At 37.8% G+C, this 18,776-nt stretch overlaps 1 protein-coding gene across 1 annotated transcript in view; it reads left to right on the plus strand.

Moving 5' to 3' along the window:
- Nucleotides 1–18,776, plus strand: part of TBC1D20 (TBC1 domain family member 20) — a gene marked incomplete at its 3' end in the record, with an annotated part of 536,871 nt that overhangs the window by 72,330 nt on the left and 445,765 nt on the right. The window contains 1 exon segment of the mRNA XM_044090446.1: nt 13,719–13,905. Coding sequence (XP_043946381.1) covers nt 13,719–13,905 — 187 coding nt within the window.

Raw genomic sequence — 18,776 nt, forward strand, 5'->3', positions numbered from 1 at the left:
TATGCAGAATATCCCAAGAAGGTTAGTGATATGCAGAATATCCCGATAAGGTTACTGATATTCTTCTCGCCATGCAAAAGAAGTTTCAAGGAAAAATGGTTGCATTTTTTGGCAGAATACGTGAATCTAATTCTGCAACAGGTCCTATAACTGCAGTCTTAGTGTCTGTCGGACTTGTTTGTCAAAGGAATATGTTAATCAACGATATTTAGTTGGCAGCAATTTCTCACCTCTGCTCTGGCTTCAAGTTGGCATTCATGACCTCACTTAAGGTCAGTAAGTAGGTCCTGAAAGGACCGTGTCATTGAATCCACCAGGGTGACATTCCAACCACAAACAACCCTGTAAGCATTATGCTGCATTCAGTTACTTGTTTTTGTCAGCTGTGCGTTTTTCCTCAGCAGCAGGATTTGAGACTTCTGGAGTTGCCTATTTCTGTGTTTTAGCATGGCATATTACTAGTACCTGTTCATATTGGTCTTTCTTTAGCTTCATATATCTGCATGGACTGCTATTGTACTTCGGAAATGCATGCTCAAAAGATTGACTGGGTTGTTCATGTGCAAGGTTACTTCTGGATGTAGACTCTGGATTCACTATAACCATGAAGAGGAAGAAGTGAGAACTGGAAAAGTAGTTGATAAATGTGCAAGGACTATCTGCTTGTCTAAAAAATGATTCAGAATTATTTCATTTTGTTTGACATTGCTAGACCCTTCCCTCAAATGATGAACTGCTACCAATGTCAAAAAAGGAAACACTAGATTTTCTTGGTGTCAGGATGGCATGTTTTGTACTTGGAGTTGGTCCATCTTATATATATATTTATTAGTTTGTACTTACTTTTTGTTCCTGAAAACATTTAGGTTGTTACTAAAATGTTAGTGCACATTATCAGTTCACGTTATACAAAAATATAATTTAAAAACAAAAGATTAATTTGGTCCCTCTTCAGGGGGTTATGTTCTGTCTGTTCACAGGGGAGCATGTTTATGCATTCCAGTTGCAGCTCACTTGGAAGCTTGTCTTTTATGTACACTTTTTGAGTTTGAGATCTTGGAGGTAATGTATTGGTAAAGAACACACTGTAAATGCAAAAAGATGATCTTGGCGTGACTTGAATCTGAAGAGAGAGCCCATGGATTTACAGAACTTAAATGTTCAGGTCAGCAGTATTGCTGTAAAATACCCGGGCAAGATAGTTAGCTAAATGAGATGTATAATTGGAATTTTACTTGACTTGAAACCATACAGTATATTTCTGTACTGCACCCAATATGCTGTTACCAATGTCCTAATAAAACTGCATCTGCAGCTATGGAGAGTTTAGTGTCCATTTTCCTAGAGAAACTACAGTGTCGTCATGAAAATATGGTCTGGGTGTTCAAGGGGTGTGTAATTTTTATAGTGTGTGTGTGTGTGTGTGTGTGTGTGTGTGTGTGTGTGTGTGTGTGTGTGTGTGTATATATATATATATATATATATATATATATATATATATATATATATATATATATATATATATATATATATATATATATATATATATATATATATATATATATATATATATATATATATATATATATATTTACTGTATGCATATGTGTCTGTATATATTTATGTGTGCGTCCACGCTGCCTGCATCAGTGGCACAGTTTTCAAAAGGTAAGATGTACTGTTAGGATTATCGGTCATTAGTAAGGTGGGTAGGGGGCCATAACTCTGCGCCTTACCTTTCTAAAATCCTTTCCGTATTCAGACAGTGTTTTCCCCCTCCACCCTGCATCACTCTGTCTGGCCATCCCTATGCACTTATCCTTGGCTGGATCTGCTTGCTGCTCTTTCCTTCTGTGGACTTTTCCGAGTGAGCTGGGTCTGCTGTGGATCTTATGGGCCCCTGAGAGGTTGTGCGAGTCTTGCTGAGGGAGTTATGTTCTTCTATTATTACCCCATCCTAGTCCTGTGTTCATCGGCAAGTTCAAGGGCTCCTCCCATCTGTGGCTACTTCTCCTCTCAGGAGTGTTTTTTGACCCCCCCCCCTTCAACACATCCATTCCTCCCTGCCAGCACCTCGGACGGCCGAGCTCCTAATGCCTGGGCCATAGCTAGAGCTTTATCCTTCTGCACTACAGAGCTAGTCATATTCTGGCAAATTTGAATGTGTGGAGGGGTTTTGAATTACTGATCATAAAAGAAAACCGGCTTGTTTTGTTTACATGACCAGTTCATTGTCTCACCTGGGAATTTCACGAGATCATGGCAAGATCCTTCTATAGGTGGCCATCATGAAGGAAGTTGTTAAGGTGTTTAGTGTCTTGGATGGTATCCTGGCTGTGAAGTCATGTTATGGTCTCCTCTTCTGACTAGGGAGGTGACTAAGTGACTTGCATCACTGCAGAGAATTACATTATCTTTCTAACGTGAATGCACTCTCCTGCTCAGCTGTTGTAAAGGCTGTCACATATTGGTCACCAGGCGAGCCTAATGCCTACTCCTAGCAACCACCTCCCTTTCCAAGAGACCGATACTGTGTACAGCTAGCACAATAGTCCTCACTTCCCAAACATGCCCATCCTCCCTTTCCAGTTCTGTTAAGTGCCCCAAATGCTAATAAAACTCTTGTTGCCTGGGTTGTAGTCTGAGCTTTATTCCACTTTTGCTGGTTTAATGTAGACAGTGTAATGCTATGGTAGCCAGGAAAGGCAACTTTATTACCCAGAAAGCATTACATTTACAACTACCTAAACCACAAAAAAACACCCGACAAACTGGATAAAGCAAAACACGAACTGAAACCAGTAAGAGCGGTAGAGACCAGGTTTAATTTAGCGTTACAACAAGTAAATACCATGCTTTCGGTAAAGACTGTGCTTCACCTTCATCAGAATACTAGATACAAAGTAACCGCTATAAAATTCTACCCTTTTAAAATATCGCCAAAATGTAATTAGAAACGTAACTTCCCTTCTGAAAGTAGGCATATTTAAAACCTGGCATTCACTAACCTAAAATTTGAATACTTTATTATACAAGCTTATACAAAAATATATTAAAAACACCTTTTCGGACTTGTACAAATAATAAAATAGTTTAATTTACACAAACAGATCGTCAGCAGCAAACGGCTATTACATAGCCTTACTTGTTAACCCCTAACAACTCCAGCAGCCAAGATATTCAATAGCAGTTTAAATAAACATCATTGTCAATAGTGTAAAAAAACCTTTGGATCATTTGTTGAAATTGTTTCTCTTAAGGTTTTATGTCTTATTTATATACCCTATTTCATGTATGGCCATCATCAACAAGTAATAATATTGTCAATTAGAACGCTTAACATCAGTTAAATTAAAAATTTAGATTAATAATATTAGTTGTAAATATATTGAATAGTATTAAAGTTTAAATTTTTGATCATTTGCATTACATATGTTAAATTAAATGTTTTAATATAATTATTTTAAGTGTACGATATTTTTTTATAAGTATGTATAATTATAGCAGTTAATAAATATAAATATGAATTATCAAATGTTCTACAAAATTAATTGATCTATTAGTATTCACAAATTTATAAAAAATGAATTGATTTTTTTTATAAAAATGTAAAATCTAAAAATAATAACTTTAAGAACACTATAATGCTCTTATTGGTTATATAAAATGTATATAGTGTATGTGTTTATTGTCTTTTAAGGGCTAATAATTTAAGAATGCATTTAATAGATATATATTCATTAAGTCCTGGATAGGCACTTGCAGTGGTCCTAATTTGCCACATTAACTCATCTATCTCCAGGGTTAACTGCCATGGACCGCCTCTTGGGTTGTGTATTCTTTGATGTAAAATAACAAACTTAAAGTTGTGATTGGGGTACTCAAGTATGTGCTTTGCTAAAGCATCATTAGTGTCCTTCTTGCCAATGGCATACTTGTGCTCGTAAATTCTTTGCTTGATTTTTCTCTCAGTTTTGCCTATATAGAAGGCCTTGCATTGTTCGCATAGTGCTGCATTGACAACTCCTTTAAATTCACAATTGTACCTTCTGTTTATCTTGTATATCTTATTGTTGATAACTACCTCTTTTGTTACAAAAATTGAGGTGCATTGTGGACAAGCGCCACATTTATACATGCCTTTTGATGAAATAAAATGTGGTTCCTTTTTTTTCTAAGAGCATTTTCAGGTTGTAATTTCTTCTGTAAGTGATTTTTTAAGTTGTGAGGCTAACTTGTTGTACAATACTGGATCTTCAGAAATGATTCTCCAGTTTTTGTTCATAATACCTCTAATGAACTTGTGATCACTAGAAAAGGTGCATAAAAAACTGCTTTTATGAGGCTCATTGGTAAGGGGGTGAATTTCTACCTGTTGTTCATCTAATAAATTAATGTTGGTATTTCTTTCACTTAATAAAGGTATAAAGTAACCTGAAAGTCTCTTGGCCCTAACTTCGTCCCTAATGTTGGCTACTAATTTAGAAGGATACGCTCTATTTCTAAACATACTCTCCAAATTCTCGCATTCATGGTCAAAGTCTGATAATGTTGTAATCATTCTTGCAGCTCTGACCATTTGGCCTTTAACTACTGCTTTTTTCTGATGGAAAGGGTGGCAGCTACTAAAGTGCAGAAAGGCATTGGAGTATGTAGGTTTCCTGTAAATCTTGCTAATATATCTCGAATTTAGTCTATCTTTAATAAGTAAGATGTCCAAAAAATTAATACTGTTGTCATCTATGTTAAAAGTGAATTGCAAAAAGTCTGTTAGCTCCGTAATACTTGTAATAAAGGAAGGGACTAGACCTATTGGTCCCTTCCAAGTCAGAAACATGTCATCCTGGTATCTGGTGTACCAGGAGACATGTTCTTTAAACATTGGGTGGGTAAAAAGTAGGGTATTTTCCCAGTGTGCCATGATTGCATTCGCAAAGGTCCCCCCACATGGGGAACCCATAGCAACTCCGGATCTTTGCAAATACAACTCTCCTTCAAACATCATGAAATTATTGGACAACACTACCTCAAGCAGTGTTTCAATTAAATAGTGTTGTCCGTTACCTTTTTGGAAATCAAGTAATCTCTAATCCATTCCATCCCTAAATGCTGAGGGATGACTGTGTAGAGGTCCTTGACGTCTATGGTTAGAAAGTGTGCCTCATCGTGATATTCTACTTTATTAATACTATTTAGGAAGTTCCATGAATCTTTACAAATTTGAATTTCAGATTCAATAAAGGGCTTCAATAGTTTGTCAACTTGTTTGGCACAGGCATATGTCACTGAACCCCTCCCATCAGCAGTGGGTCTGAATGGTGGGTTACTGATCGATTTATGTAGTTTAGGAACACCAAAAAGGGCTGGAACTCTAGGTGCTATCAGTAAATATTGATACAGGTCTAAATCTATGTATGCTTCTAAAAAAAGTTCTTAAAGTATGTTTTTAATTAGCCTGTAGGCTATATTGAGCTCGTTAACTGAGACTTTGATATATACATCTGTGTTTAAATGTCTAACCATAGCTTTAACGTATGCCTCCTGGTTCATTAGGACTAACCCACCGCCTTTATCTGGCTTCATTGCCCTTATTTGACATATTTGCAGAAGGTTAATTATTTCGTATTCTGTTTTTTTAATGTTATCAGACTGGTTTTCAGTAGTCCTTTGCAAGTCCCTAAAATCCATTTCACACATTCTTTCAAATAACCCCAGAGTGGGATGAAGTGCAGGATAAAATACACTGGAGACTCTTCTAGAATTAACTAAAGTTGTATTATTCCCTATTAAAGCATTTAAATTGTTTGCGAACAAATAGTTTTAAATCAATGATTTTAACTAGATCCATCTTTTTACTAGGAACAAAGGAAAGGCCTTTTGAGAAAAAATCAACCCATTCTTGTTTAATATCTAGTTCTGTAAAGTTGTAAACGCTAAAGTCGCCCCCTGTGCTCTTAAGTATTGAGGGGTAAGCATTTAGCTCCCTTGTTCCTGGGTGGGTATTGTCTCTTGTTCGATTGATGGTTGTTCGATTGATGGTTCTGGGAACCATTGCGATTCCTGTGAAAACCCTGAGATGAGATGTCAGCGTTATTGTGATTATTATTGGAACTTTGTTGTTGATTATTGGTGTTAACCATCTCATTATTTCTATTATTTTTGTTACTGTTTAATCTTTCGCTGCGCCTCCGTGGTTGTGCTTCTGGTTCGTCCAGAATAAAGTAATTGTTTTCATTGTATGTCAAATCTATATTGTTTTCTTCAAGAAACCTAATTGATTAGAGACATTGGAAATTCTTAAATGAAAACTGAAGGCCTTGGGTAGGCCTTGTTGTTGGTATAATCAGAGACATCCCACGCTATTTTTTTCTTTTTTATTTATAAGCAACTTAGTAATGGTGGCATCTATGCTTGAGAAAATACGAACATATTCGTATTTGTATCTTGGAAAATCTTCGTGCATTTTGATGGTGTGTTCCAAGATTTCCAAGTCGCCTTTCAAGTCCCCAATCTCAGTTTTGTAGTGAATAATCAGTCCATTTAGAAATTCTACACCCTCCCTGTCAAACATTTTCAACAGTTCTTGGTGAAAAGGAGAATTTTCGATTAAACCTGTAGGGTATCGCCATTGGCGTAAACCCTTAGGAACAACTTTTTTCTCTATACACTCTGATAAATAGGCTACCTCTAGTTGCAACTTTATACAACGAAAAAGTTTATAGTCAGTCATTAATAGTAGTAGACAAAGTACTTACAATAGGCTGGCTCTGTGGTTGACTGCCCGTTTGAATCCCAAGAGAAAAAAAGTTATTGTTATCCAAAAAGGAAGTTAATAGACGGTGAACCATGTTCTTGTATTGTGGCTTCCCCGTGCTGTATACTCTGCCTGGCTAGTTGCAGATTCTTCAAAGCTGTGTTGTTGTCAGCTTGAGAAATAGATGGAACAGCTGGAATAGCCACATTCAAGTTAGGTGCTGCGTTCTGATTTAAAACTGCGTTTGGCGCTTCTATGTTCCTTGTGTTTTCGGTGGACAAATTCCGGCTTTGCTGCTGTAAATTAGAACCGTAAGGTGCTGGTGCATCAAGTCTTTGTGTTAGAGCATCAACTCGCCCCAACAGTACTTGAACCAGTGCTGTTAAATTTCCGATCGAATTATCCAAATTCGAGCTTCCTTGATTAGGAATCCGTAGGTTGTTTTCTTCATTTTGCGAAAAGAGAGGAACTTGGCTACCTGCTCCGGTTTCATTCGCCATGAAAACACGTAAACCACAAAAAAAACCCGACAAACTGGATAAAGCAAAACACGAACTGACACCAATAAGAGCGGTAGAGACCAGGTTTAATTTAGCGTTACAAGTAAATAAATACCACGCTTTCGGTAAAGACTGTATCTAGTATTCTGATGAAGGTGAAGCACAAAGTAACAGCTATAAAATTCTACCCTTTTAAAATATCGCCAAAATGTAGTTAGAAACGTCACTTCCCTTCTGAAAGTAGGCATATTTAAAACCTGGCGTTCACTAAACTAAAATTTGAATACTTTATTATACAAGCTTATACAAAAATATATTTAAAAATTAAAAACACCTTTTCGGACTTGTACAACATCAATTAATTTTTTATAAATTTGTCAATAGTAATAGATCAATTAATTTTGTAGAACATTTGATAATTCGTATTTATATTTATTAACTGCTATTGTATTAATTAATATACATACTTTTAAAAGAATATTGTACACTTAAAATAATAAAATTAAATTTATTAAAACATTTAATTTATTTAACATATGTAATACAAATGAACAAAAATTTAAACTTTTAATACTATTCAATATATTTACAACTAATATTATTATTTATCTAAATTTTTAATTTAACTGATGTTAAGCGTTCTAATTGACAATATTATTACTTGTTGATGATGGCCATACATGAAATAGGGTATATAAATAAGACATAAAACCTTAAGAGAAACAATTTCAACAAATGATCCAAAGGTTTTTTACACTATTGACAATGATGTTTATTTAAACTGCTATTGAATATCTTGGCTGCTGGAGTTGTTAGGGGTTAACGAGTAAGGCTATGTAATAGCAGTTTGCTGTTGAGGATCTGTTTGTGTAAATTAAACTATTTTATTATTTGTACAAGTCCGAAAAGGTGTTTTTAATTTTTAAATATATTTTTGTATAAGCTTGTATAATAAAGTTTTCAAATTTTAGGTTAGTGAACGTCAGGTTTTAAATATGCCTACTTTCAGAAGGGAAGTGACGTTTCTAATTACATTTTGGTGATATTTTAAAAGGGTAGAATTTTATAGCTGTTACTTTGTATCTAGTATTCTGATGAAGGTGAAGCACAGTTTTTACTGAAAGCGTGGTATTTATTTACTTGTTGTAACGCTAAATTAAACCTGGTCTCTACTGCTCTTATTGGTTTCAGTTCGTGTTTTGATTTACAACTACCTCTTGAAGATATTAGAACTTTGTATCTGTGTGCTGTGAATGTCCAATAATACTTTGCTTGCTAATTAGTTAACGATAAACATTTTCTAACTTTGCTTAGTGTTTGATCCTGGCATTTCTTTCTGTGTAAGCTAGAAAAAGCTGTCCTTCACCTCCTTGCATATGTTGTAGATAAAGCGTGTTGGGACAGAGCCAACATACTGGGGAGTTGCAGGGGGGGGGGGTGCTTGCTTACCTGCCAAAATGCTGTTTGGTTTTCTGCTTGAACGACACACTGAAATGTTGGAGAGCAGATGAGAGCGAGTTACTGAGGTACTAGCAGATTGTCCTCTAGTTCATATAGTAACACACTAAACTACACTACAGTGGTTGTGCATGACGAGTTCCTATAGTGCACACTGTAAACTACACATCACCATCTCTGCGTGACAGCCTCTCTGCTATGGTGATAATCTCGCTGAAGACCGTCTTGACCATTTCCCATACATATTGTCCTTAACTAAATTCATGACCACTGTTTTTGATTGTACACTAGTACCATAGCTGGACTTTATAGAATTCTACAGACTACCATTGAGTCTGTTTTCATATTTTTTGTTTTCAAAGTTGTGTAATTCTGTCATGGCTAGTTTTGTGGTAGATTCGACAAAATTTCTGATTTGCTTTTTGACCATTTTCTTCATTGGTCATCGTCGTGCCACTAGTTGACCCATTTGTTTCTCTGTCTTAGCATTAGAAGGCTCCAGATGTGTGAGGCAGAAGGTAAGGACACCTGAATCATTGTATTAAGATGTTATCGGACTTTTCATGCTCATAGCAGCCCTCCCATTGCTGGCTGACAGGTGCTGTGCCTCTTTACTTGGTCCTGTTGGAAGTGTGCCCTCTTCTACGCACATGAAGCTTCGCTAGAGTTTGTGCAGTCTGCCCCCACTGTGTGCTGGAGAGCAAGTACTGGGAGATGCCTTTACACTAGGACTTTAACTTACTCCCTAAAGTTGAGCACTTTGTCCCACTTCCACCCATCCTGCCAGCTCTTGGGCCACTAATCAAACGAAGTGTGGGGCAAAATCGTGGTTCTATCCCCGAAAGCCACAGAGCTGGTAGACTCTGATTCTTTAAAAATAATCTGACATTTAATATTTGGTTCTTTGTAATGGAAACTTAGTCAGGTGTTTTAGAGAACTGTCCTTTCCACTTCTAATTAACATATGCACGAAAGCTTGAATTAGTGAAGTTTGTGGAGAGCAGAGTTGGAGACAATTACCAGACTGCACAACCTGGCCAATTAAGAAAAAATGTGGGTAGCTAGGCATAGGCTTGGGGGGGCATATAACTGTTTACACATCACACTGATAGGGGGTAGGTTAAAAAGATTTGAATAGAAATGCATGTAATGCAGTATTTCCTTTTGTTTGTATTAAACTATTGCCTTGTAGCTTGGTACAGAGAACCACAGCTTGGTACACAGAACCACTTCTTCTTTGACACTGAAGAAAGTTGGTAGAACCCCCACACAGACACACACACACATTGCCAGTGGCACTGATGTACAGATTAGGTCAACAAAAGTTTAAAAATTTCACAAGGCAGAGAAAAGAATGGATGGGGCATGGGGTAGGGGTGGGAATGGGTATTGATGGCGTATGGGCTTTTTGCAGCAATCGGGTGAGCTCGGATGATCACAGAAGTATTTCTTCCGTCAGGATCTTTATACAGTAATTCAGTTTTGGAGTCTTTATTTATTTTTTTGATGTCTGTTTTCAGTTAGGAATCTCTTGTGTTTTGAATAGCAAATAAGTGCGAGTCGCACAACAGGTATCATGCTCACCTTTGGTGCAGAAGGCTGAGAGTTCTATTCCTACATGCAGATAAATTTGCTGACACTGCAGTGCAGCATAAGAGGATCCTGCACTTGGTGTGCTGTCCTTTTGGATGAACTTAAACCAAGGACCCATCTGCTTGAGTTGGTGGTAGCAGAAGTGGATGCAAGATCCCATGGCACCTATTGAAAAAGAATATGGGAAGTTCCCTGATGCCCTGGTCATATTTCCCCTAGTTGTATAAATACAACTAGTCTTCCCTGAAAAGAGGCCAGTAGCCTAGTAGAACTAACCATTTTAACAAAGGATAAATAAATATTAAATTTTAGAAACATTTATACAACTTGAAAAATACTCCCGTTAAAGTAGCACTTAGTGCATACTCCTGCATTGTACTCCCTTATGCAACTTTTAACAAGCGTTTAGCTTGTTGCCAGTTTAGTAGATTGCAACTCTGTGCAGGTACATACATTGCTTCATTATTTAGCAAATGTCGTTTTGGCTGTCATGTTAAGTTTCCTGCAGGAAGGTTGGTCTCAAATAACTTGTCAAAATCGTACTCTTTAAATGCTAAAAAATGTTTTATTGTACCCTTTGGGAAGTCATCTACCCTAGAGAACTATTGACAACTACCGTATTGACAGTTTTCCCCCAAGAGTTGACACAGTTCAGAATTTGGGAATTTGTGGGCAATGACTTTTTTAACCAATGTGTCTTTTGTAGGAAAGTCCATCTATATTGCCCAGCTTGTAAACGGAGATTGTGTCCAGATTTAGGGATGTCCATTCATGTAAAACAAGGTCATTCCTGACCATTTTTCAATTTCAGGGCAAGTCTGTAAATGGGAGACAGAAAATTTACCACTGGACTGCCCCCCTGTACTACTAATGGAGAGATGCAGCTCCTAAATGCTTTATCCCATGCACATATCCCCTCAAATTATCTATGGTATGATACCATTTATTTATATTTGGGGTAGTATATTATTATCAATCTCGGGATGGGTAAGGCCAATCTGTAACCAAATGGGATAGGTTATTTTGAGCAAAAAAAAAAAAAAAAAAAAGAAATTATCTAAGCTTAAAATGGCCCACAAGGGTGACTTAAATTTGATTGCAGACCCTGATACGGGGGTGTTGCCCAGGAGTGGATACTGCATGGCGAGATTAATGGCCAGCTCTTCATTATTACAGTTGGTAGGTACCATTGATGAAGCACTGAGAATGAAAACCTTGGAGTCAGCGTAATTGTGCTTTGAACCCTTTAATGTAGTATGTGATGTGTGCAATTGCACAGCAAAAGGCAAGATACCGTATGAAAAGCTTGTTGTACCCTTAGTGTGACTTGCTTACCAGGTCCTAACAAACTCTGTAGAGCAGATTAATGCATTGGATTGGTGGGTTGCTGATATGCCACAGTAAAGCCAGCTTGGGAGCAAAATGGTCAGCAGGATTTTGGCAAGCCCTGAGTTCAAAGAAAAGTGCACCATAGGTCGCCAAATCAATAAAACTTCACAAAATCTCCTTATAAAACCAACGATCCACATTTATTGTAAAAACACATATACAGGAACTGCAGAATAAGCGCTTTCGCGTTGCTCCCAACGCTTCATCAGATATAACTGCATTGAAAATCATTACTCCCTTTATACAAAACTCAAAGCATCATCAGATTCATTTGAACAATTGAATAATTATTAAATTAGAACACCAAGATGCTTTTAAAGGTGTAGCTCAATGTTTAAGGCTCCTGGATGCTAAAAAGGGTTTAATGGATATCTTTTCATTAAGCCCAAATCTATGGGCTTGTAATTTCATTATCCATTTGCCCTCTCTTTCCTCTATTTTGTTCTTGATATTACCCAACCTTTTATTGATGTTTACCAATTCTAATACTTGAAATTTAAAGTTATGTTTGTTGCCTAACTCCATAGTATGTTTTGCAAGGGCGTTGGTGATGTTTTGCTTGCTGATGGCATAGGCATGTTCTCTTATGCGCTCTCTTGGTGATCTGGTTGTCATACCAACATAAAATTTTGTACACAATTGGCATACAGCTATATAAACCAGGCCAATAGACTTACAAGTAGCAGGGTTATTAAAAATGTACCTCTTCTTGGTGACAGGATGTATAAAAGTGTCTGTGTTGGATATGTAAGTGCATTGGTTGCATGTGTAGCATGCAAAGGTCCCTGTTTTCTTTGTGGGATGTTTGTGATAATGGGTGTTGTCATAGCATAAAAGCCTGTTGAGTGAGGGCATGTTTCTATAAGCAACTCTGGGTCTTACGTCTACCAGTGATCTGATAGTGTCATCTGTCATAAGTATATCCCAATGTTTATTAAAAATGTTCAGTACATGATTGTTCCTATTGGTGAACGGAATGACTATTCTATTGATATTGTCATTGTTCACATGTGCAGGGGGTTGTGTGGGGCCATGTGATTTATTAATCAAAGGGGCTCCCTTGTGTTGCCTAAAATTATCACTCTTGGAAGCAGCTTCCATGACATGTTTTTTATTGTATCCCCTAGACAAAAAGTTCTTGGCTAAAACCTCTTTCTGTTTACAATATGTAATATTTTGAGATGTTAGCTTAGATGCCCTGACCATCTGATTGGTAATGATGTTATTATATACATGTTGGGGATGCATACTTTCACGGTGCAATAAGTTGTTCCTCCAACATTCTTTCCTGTGAAGTTCAGTATCAGAACCAATTGGTGTATTAATAATCCTCACATCCAGGAAATCAATATTGTCAAAAGAATATGTACATTCAAATTCAAGAAAATCAGTGGTGTGGTTAAGATATGTCACAAATTCCAAGAGTTGTTCAATAGTCCCTCTCCATAACAAAAACACATCATCTACAAATCTATTATAAAAAATGAGATGGTCAGTAAATACAGAATCACTATTTAGAACAAAATTACTCTCCCATTGTGCCAACACCAAGTTGGCATAGGCGTTGGCACATGGGGTGCCCATCGCAACACCTTTGGTTTGTAAATAATACTTGTCCCTGTAACATAGTACATTGTTCTCCAATATCATGTCCAAAAGTGACCTGTATCTATGTATAATAAGCTCAGAGAGTTTGTGCTTCAACATCCCTCTAATGAAATCCATCCCTAAGTTATTAGGTATCGAAGTAGAGGGATCTAACGTCTAGTGTCACAAGTAGATCATTTCCATTGAAGGATGATGAAGAACTGTGATTTGCTAGATTCTCAAGAAAATTCGCGGTGTCCTTTAAGATATGTTTGACCTCTAATAAAATAGGTTTTAATGCTTTGTCAAGATAAATTGACGAGGGTTCTGTCAACCAACCAATGTTAGTCTGTGGTTTGCTGTTTTTTTTTTAATTTTTTTTTTTTTGTGTGTGTTCTAGTGGTGGTGTGACCTTTCTAGTTGGTTTCTGTTTGCAGGGATGCCCGATGAGCAAAGGGAGGTGCTGCAAGAAGAGCTGATCGACATAATTCTGTACGTTCTAAAGCGGAATCCTCAGCTTCACTATTACCAGGGCTATCATGATATTGTTGTCACCTTCCTGCTAGTCGTAGGACAAAGTCTGGCAACTGTTCTTGTGGAGAAGCTTTCCACTCACCATCTCAGGTAACGGAAATACATCCCTTTACTTTTCAAGTGAAATGGAGCATTTGTTTCCCTTTTTTTGCAGTGAAATAGAATTGTGGTGTAAACATTTTGTGTAACTTTACAAGTATATTTTCTGTAAGCCCAAGGGAAGACTGTCTTTGCGTAAATGTATGCTATTAGGCTTCATTAGAAATAAAGATTGAAATATGATGGTCACAGCTGGCTGTCTCTTAAAGTAGGAGTATGTATTAGTCCAGTTTGTTGTGGTCAACACTTTTCAGTTCACAGGTAGTAGCTGTACTGCCAGCTGTTTAGATTGCATCAATGGTACGTATAAGAAACCCAGACTAGTATAGACCAATAAAAAACAAGCTGTGATCTATTATACGCGATAGTTGTATAGAATAATGTCTCTTGGAGTATATCATCCTCTTCCCTTCAAGCAGCAGTGTAAGGCTGCCGATAGTTATCAAAGTCTGTTTTGGAAATCTTTGTAGTCTGTACATCACTCGCCTTGATGTAATTTTTTTTTATGGTATACGTATAAGACATTGTCGGTATTTCAGTTTTTTATTCAATTATCAACTTTTCATAAGTTTATACTGCTGAAATATTCTAAAACCTAGTAAAGTAAGCAAGTAGCTGTTTCCATCCCCTCTCCTTGCACATAAATGCTTTGTTGTCCACACCTAATGCAGACAGATTAAAGCGCTCGTCTCCATTTTGATTCTGCTGGAGTACCTCAAACTGCCATAGACCATCTCCTTGGCATACAGGTGTTGAAACATGGTTTACTATCAAAAGTGCGAACGGCACTCCATCGACTGTCATATACTCGAACATGGAAGGTCGTAATCGGTAATGTCGAAGGCAAAATAATCAATCTAGGAATGGTTTAACATGGGTCGAGGTAGGTGTTAAGTATTATTCCAAACTACAAACATCTCCCCTACCTTGACCCATGTTAAAACCATTCCTAGATTGATTATTTTGTCTTCGACATTACCGATTACGACCTTCCATGTTAGAGTATATGACCGTCGACGGAGTGCCGTTCGCACTTTTGATAGTAAACCTTGAAACATAGCTGCTGTTAGTCTTAGTGTAGCATACTGGTGGGAAGACTTTTCACAGAGTGGAACAAAATGCATTGCACTAAGCCTGGGTTATTAGGAAGGCCATTTCAGTGGACTTTTTATGCTTGGGCTTTAGAAGTTTTACTTGTTTGTATGGGTTACTGTCCATTTTGTTTCTTAACTTGCTTATTACTACGCATGTTTCTACTCTAGTTTTAGATTTTTGTCTGCTTGTGTGCTGCATAGATGTTGTTAATGTTCATTACTCTAGGTTAACCAAATGTATCTTAAAGTTTTTTCCATTCTAAATGAAGTTGCAAAATGTGACTGTGCAACAGTTTCATCACAGGAGTTTCTAAAGGTTTTGTAACCAACAGTTGGTGTAGTTTTTTCTTTGACTTCGTTCACGCTACAAAGCAAGATATTTTCAACGCAAAATATGGGTATGAGATGGAGCAGTCGCCTCATCTGTTCTGTTTCTACTCCCACTCTGGCTGCTTTTTCTGTGGCTCTGCTTAGTTTTATCCTCCCATTGTGCTTGCTTAAAATTTCATTCAGCATCTGCAAACCTGCCAAGTCTAGGGATGCTTTCATCAGTATACTGACTGAAGGTAGAGGCTGCAACCTCATCTGCAAGTGCAGGCATAAATGTTTCTCCTCCACCTCTCTTCTTTCTTCCTTTTTTTCCATCTTTCTTCCTCTGCCAGTAATGGCTAATGCCAGTGAATTCTTCTACTTTTGTTTTTTGGCAATGTGTTTGTGTCTGCTGTGGGACCCCTGTTTAAATAGCCTTCTCTTTAACTTGCAGTGGGAATTCTAGGACTTTTTCCAAGTTTCTCTTTTTTTTTTTTTTCCCTTAATTTATTACTGTTGCTCTTTCCCTCACTGTCTGTGCACAGACCTCTTCCATTACATTAATGGCAGGATTGTTCAGACAAGCCCTTTTTTGAGGACTGTGTATCTTTAATGGTGTGTCAGGCTGCTGTTGCTCTTCCCCTATTTCTTCTAGGGGGTTGCTCAGGACGCTGTGCTCTTAGCAGTATGTCATGCCACTGCGTCTGTCCTTTTTCCATTTTTACAACGGTATATTCTAACTCTGCTCCCTCCTGTCTACAGTTTCCAGTGTTTTGAAGTGGTGGTGGGGTATCCTGAGCTGTTAAGACCCAATGTGCTAAATTAGGTACCAAAGCTCCAGGATGTAGTACTATACCAAACAAATTTGATTTCCGTCTCCATGAACACGCATTACTTCCACCCTTCTCTTGTCATATGGTTTGTGCTTGCAGGCGTAAGGTTCAAGTGTGACCATGCTCCCAGAATTCAGTAGTCTCTTCAGCTCCTTGCAATCCACCATTACTGCTCAAATGACTAATATAGTAGTAGCACAGAGAGAGAATGCTGGTTCACTGTTCTCACAGATGCTTTATTTTCCATTGGAGAACTGTCAGCGTGTTGGTTAGAAATCACATTTTTAATGGGCACAAAATTTACATTTTCATTTTTAGTACTCTTGTTAAAATTCACATTTTTTGTTAAACATTCCCATTAGTAGTTGAACATTGTTTGGCAATGTGCTCATGCTTCTTTGATGTAAATCTAGCTTAAGGTGCTCACTTTCTAACGTTTATGTACAACCTGCATTATGGCTAGGGTACTAAATAGAAGGCGTATGTTTATAGTTGCATCATTATCTTTCAGTGGTCAAATGTCACTTCCTTTGAAGTGTTTATTTCTATTTAATAGTCAAGATTAGGTCTGAATCTTTTGTCATACAACAAAACATCTTTGCTGTGCTGTTTCTAGCACATTTTCCTTTTCTCTGTAGTTTAACAAATTCTTGCCATTGCTGTGGAATGGATTTCCCCCCTTTTTTTTGACATTTGACATTTGTTGACTGGGCAAATGCCCCTTTTTCAGGGGAGGCCCGGGGAGAAAGGCTCCAAAGTAATATACAGTGTTTCAAATTACAGTAAATGTAAGTGATTTTCTATAAAATGCATGAACAAAAATGAAGGCAAAAGAGAGACATTATACAACTGTTTAAAACCGGTTGTTATGAGTGACACAGATGAGGGGAACAGGAAAGCAGATTAATAGTGGTATTCAATGTGGGGGGGGTTAGTATTAATGAATACCTAGAGAGTTCAGTAGAATTGGAATGATAAGTGTTAGAAGTAGTAATGCAGCAGAATTCTAGAATATATAAGGGAGGGTGTCAGTTGAGTCAGAATCATAATGGTAGAAGGCAGTTCGGATGTAGAAGAATGGTACAGGGTATTGGGTAGGAGGAGGAGAATAAGGGAGAGGGGTAATGAATAGGTTTAGGACTGGATTTGTGGAGGTAGGTTACAGGGACATGTCCAGGTGTGATTTAGGTAATGCTTGAGGGATCTCTTAAATTTGTATGTGTGGGGTATGCTTCTTAGGGCCAGGAGAAGCTTGTTCCAAAGGATAGCAGGTACGTAACTATACAGACTCTGACCTGCAGATTTTTTTTGGTTTGTAGATTTGTAATAAACATTGATCAGAGCTCTTAAGGGGACAGGAGGGGTTATAGAGAGACTAGAGAGGAAATACTTGGACAGGATGAGGGTTTGATGATGGAGTGGATAAGTAGTTGGGTAGATTTGAGGTGATTAGGGAACTCAAGCCAGTTAAGTGATCTAAGGGCCAGACAGTGATGATATTTGGAAGGCAAATTAACAGCGAATCTTGCAACTTTGTTGTAGGTAGTTTCAGGTTTGGAGAGTAGAGATAACTGAAGGTTAGTAAAGATTTATGTACAGTAGAAAAGGTTGGGAAGAAGGTAATCATTGGCAAGTGTGATCCAAGAGTCAGAGGTGAGAATATCTTTCGTTTCTGTAAAGGAGGTTGAGCTTTTGATGGGTTTTCTTGATGCTGTAATGAATGTGTAGGTCAAATTTCAGTTTATCATCTGATTACTCCTAGTAGCTTTGTGTCGTTATTGCGAGAGATTATGGTGTTAAGTGAAGAAATGTTAAATGAGGGTTTAAGGTGGTAGAGGGGTTTAGGGAGGAAGAGTAGGAGTTTTGTTTTGTTTTTTTTTAGGACTGCGTACGTGTTATTTTATAAGCCAAGTTTGAGAGATTAAATGATGCTCTTGTAATGGTGAGCAGTTCAGTTGGCTGTCTACTATGGAAATAATTGTGGAGTCATCCGCGTACTGTATGGGAGATGATTGGGGACAGGATTTATGGAGCTCATTGGTAAAATGTTCGAGAAGGGGTCCAAGAATGGACCCTCGTGAGACTCCAATTTTGATAGGTAGAAAGGGGGAGAGAGCAGAGAGCCCTTTAGCGGGTTGTTGCCGTTCAGATAAATAGCTGTTAAAACCAGGATAATGTTGAGGAAAGGTTAAGCTGGCAGAGTTGAGAAAAGGATAGAGTGGGAGACTGTGTTGAAGGCTTTGGACACATCTAAAAATAATCAGGAGACAAAATTATTGTCTCTGGCTAGGGAGAGATGGTATTGGAGAAGGAGATGAGAGCAGTGGAGGTTCTGTGGTGTAGCCGGAAGCCATGTTGAGTAGGCGTGATCAGGTTGATGTTCATCGTGTTTCACAGCTGCAGTCATTACACTTGGTTATCCTGCCGTCAGGCAGTCCCGCAGTCGACCAGAGTTCCAAAGTCTTGGTCCGGCGTCTGTTGCTGTCGCTTCTTCCCTGACGTCAGTGCACCAGGGGTATAAAAGATGCAGCCTACGCCATTTTCTTCAGTCTTTCTTGCCATGCGGTGCCCGAAGCAAAAGCAGTTCAAGTGCCGGTAGTCAGACTCCTGAGATTTTCAATTCGAA

Source organism: Protopterus annectens, chromosome 12.part0, assembly GCF_019279795.1.
Source record: "Protopterus annectens isolate FY-2018-M chromosome 12.part0, PAN1.0, whole genome shotgun sequence".
Classification (NCBI taxonomy): Eukaryota; Metazoa; Chordata; order Ceratodontiformes; family Protopteridae; genus Protopterus; species Protopterus annectens.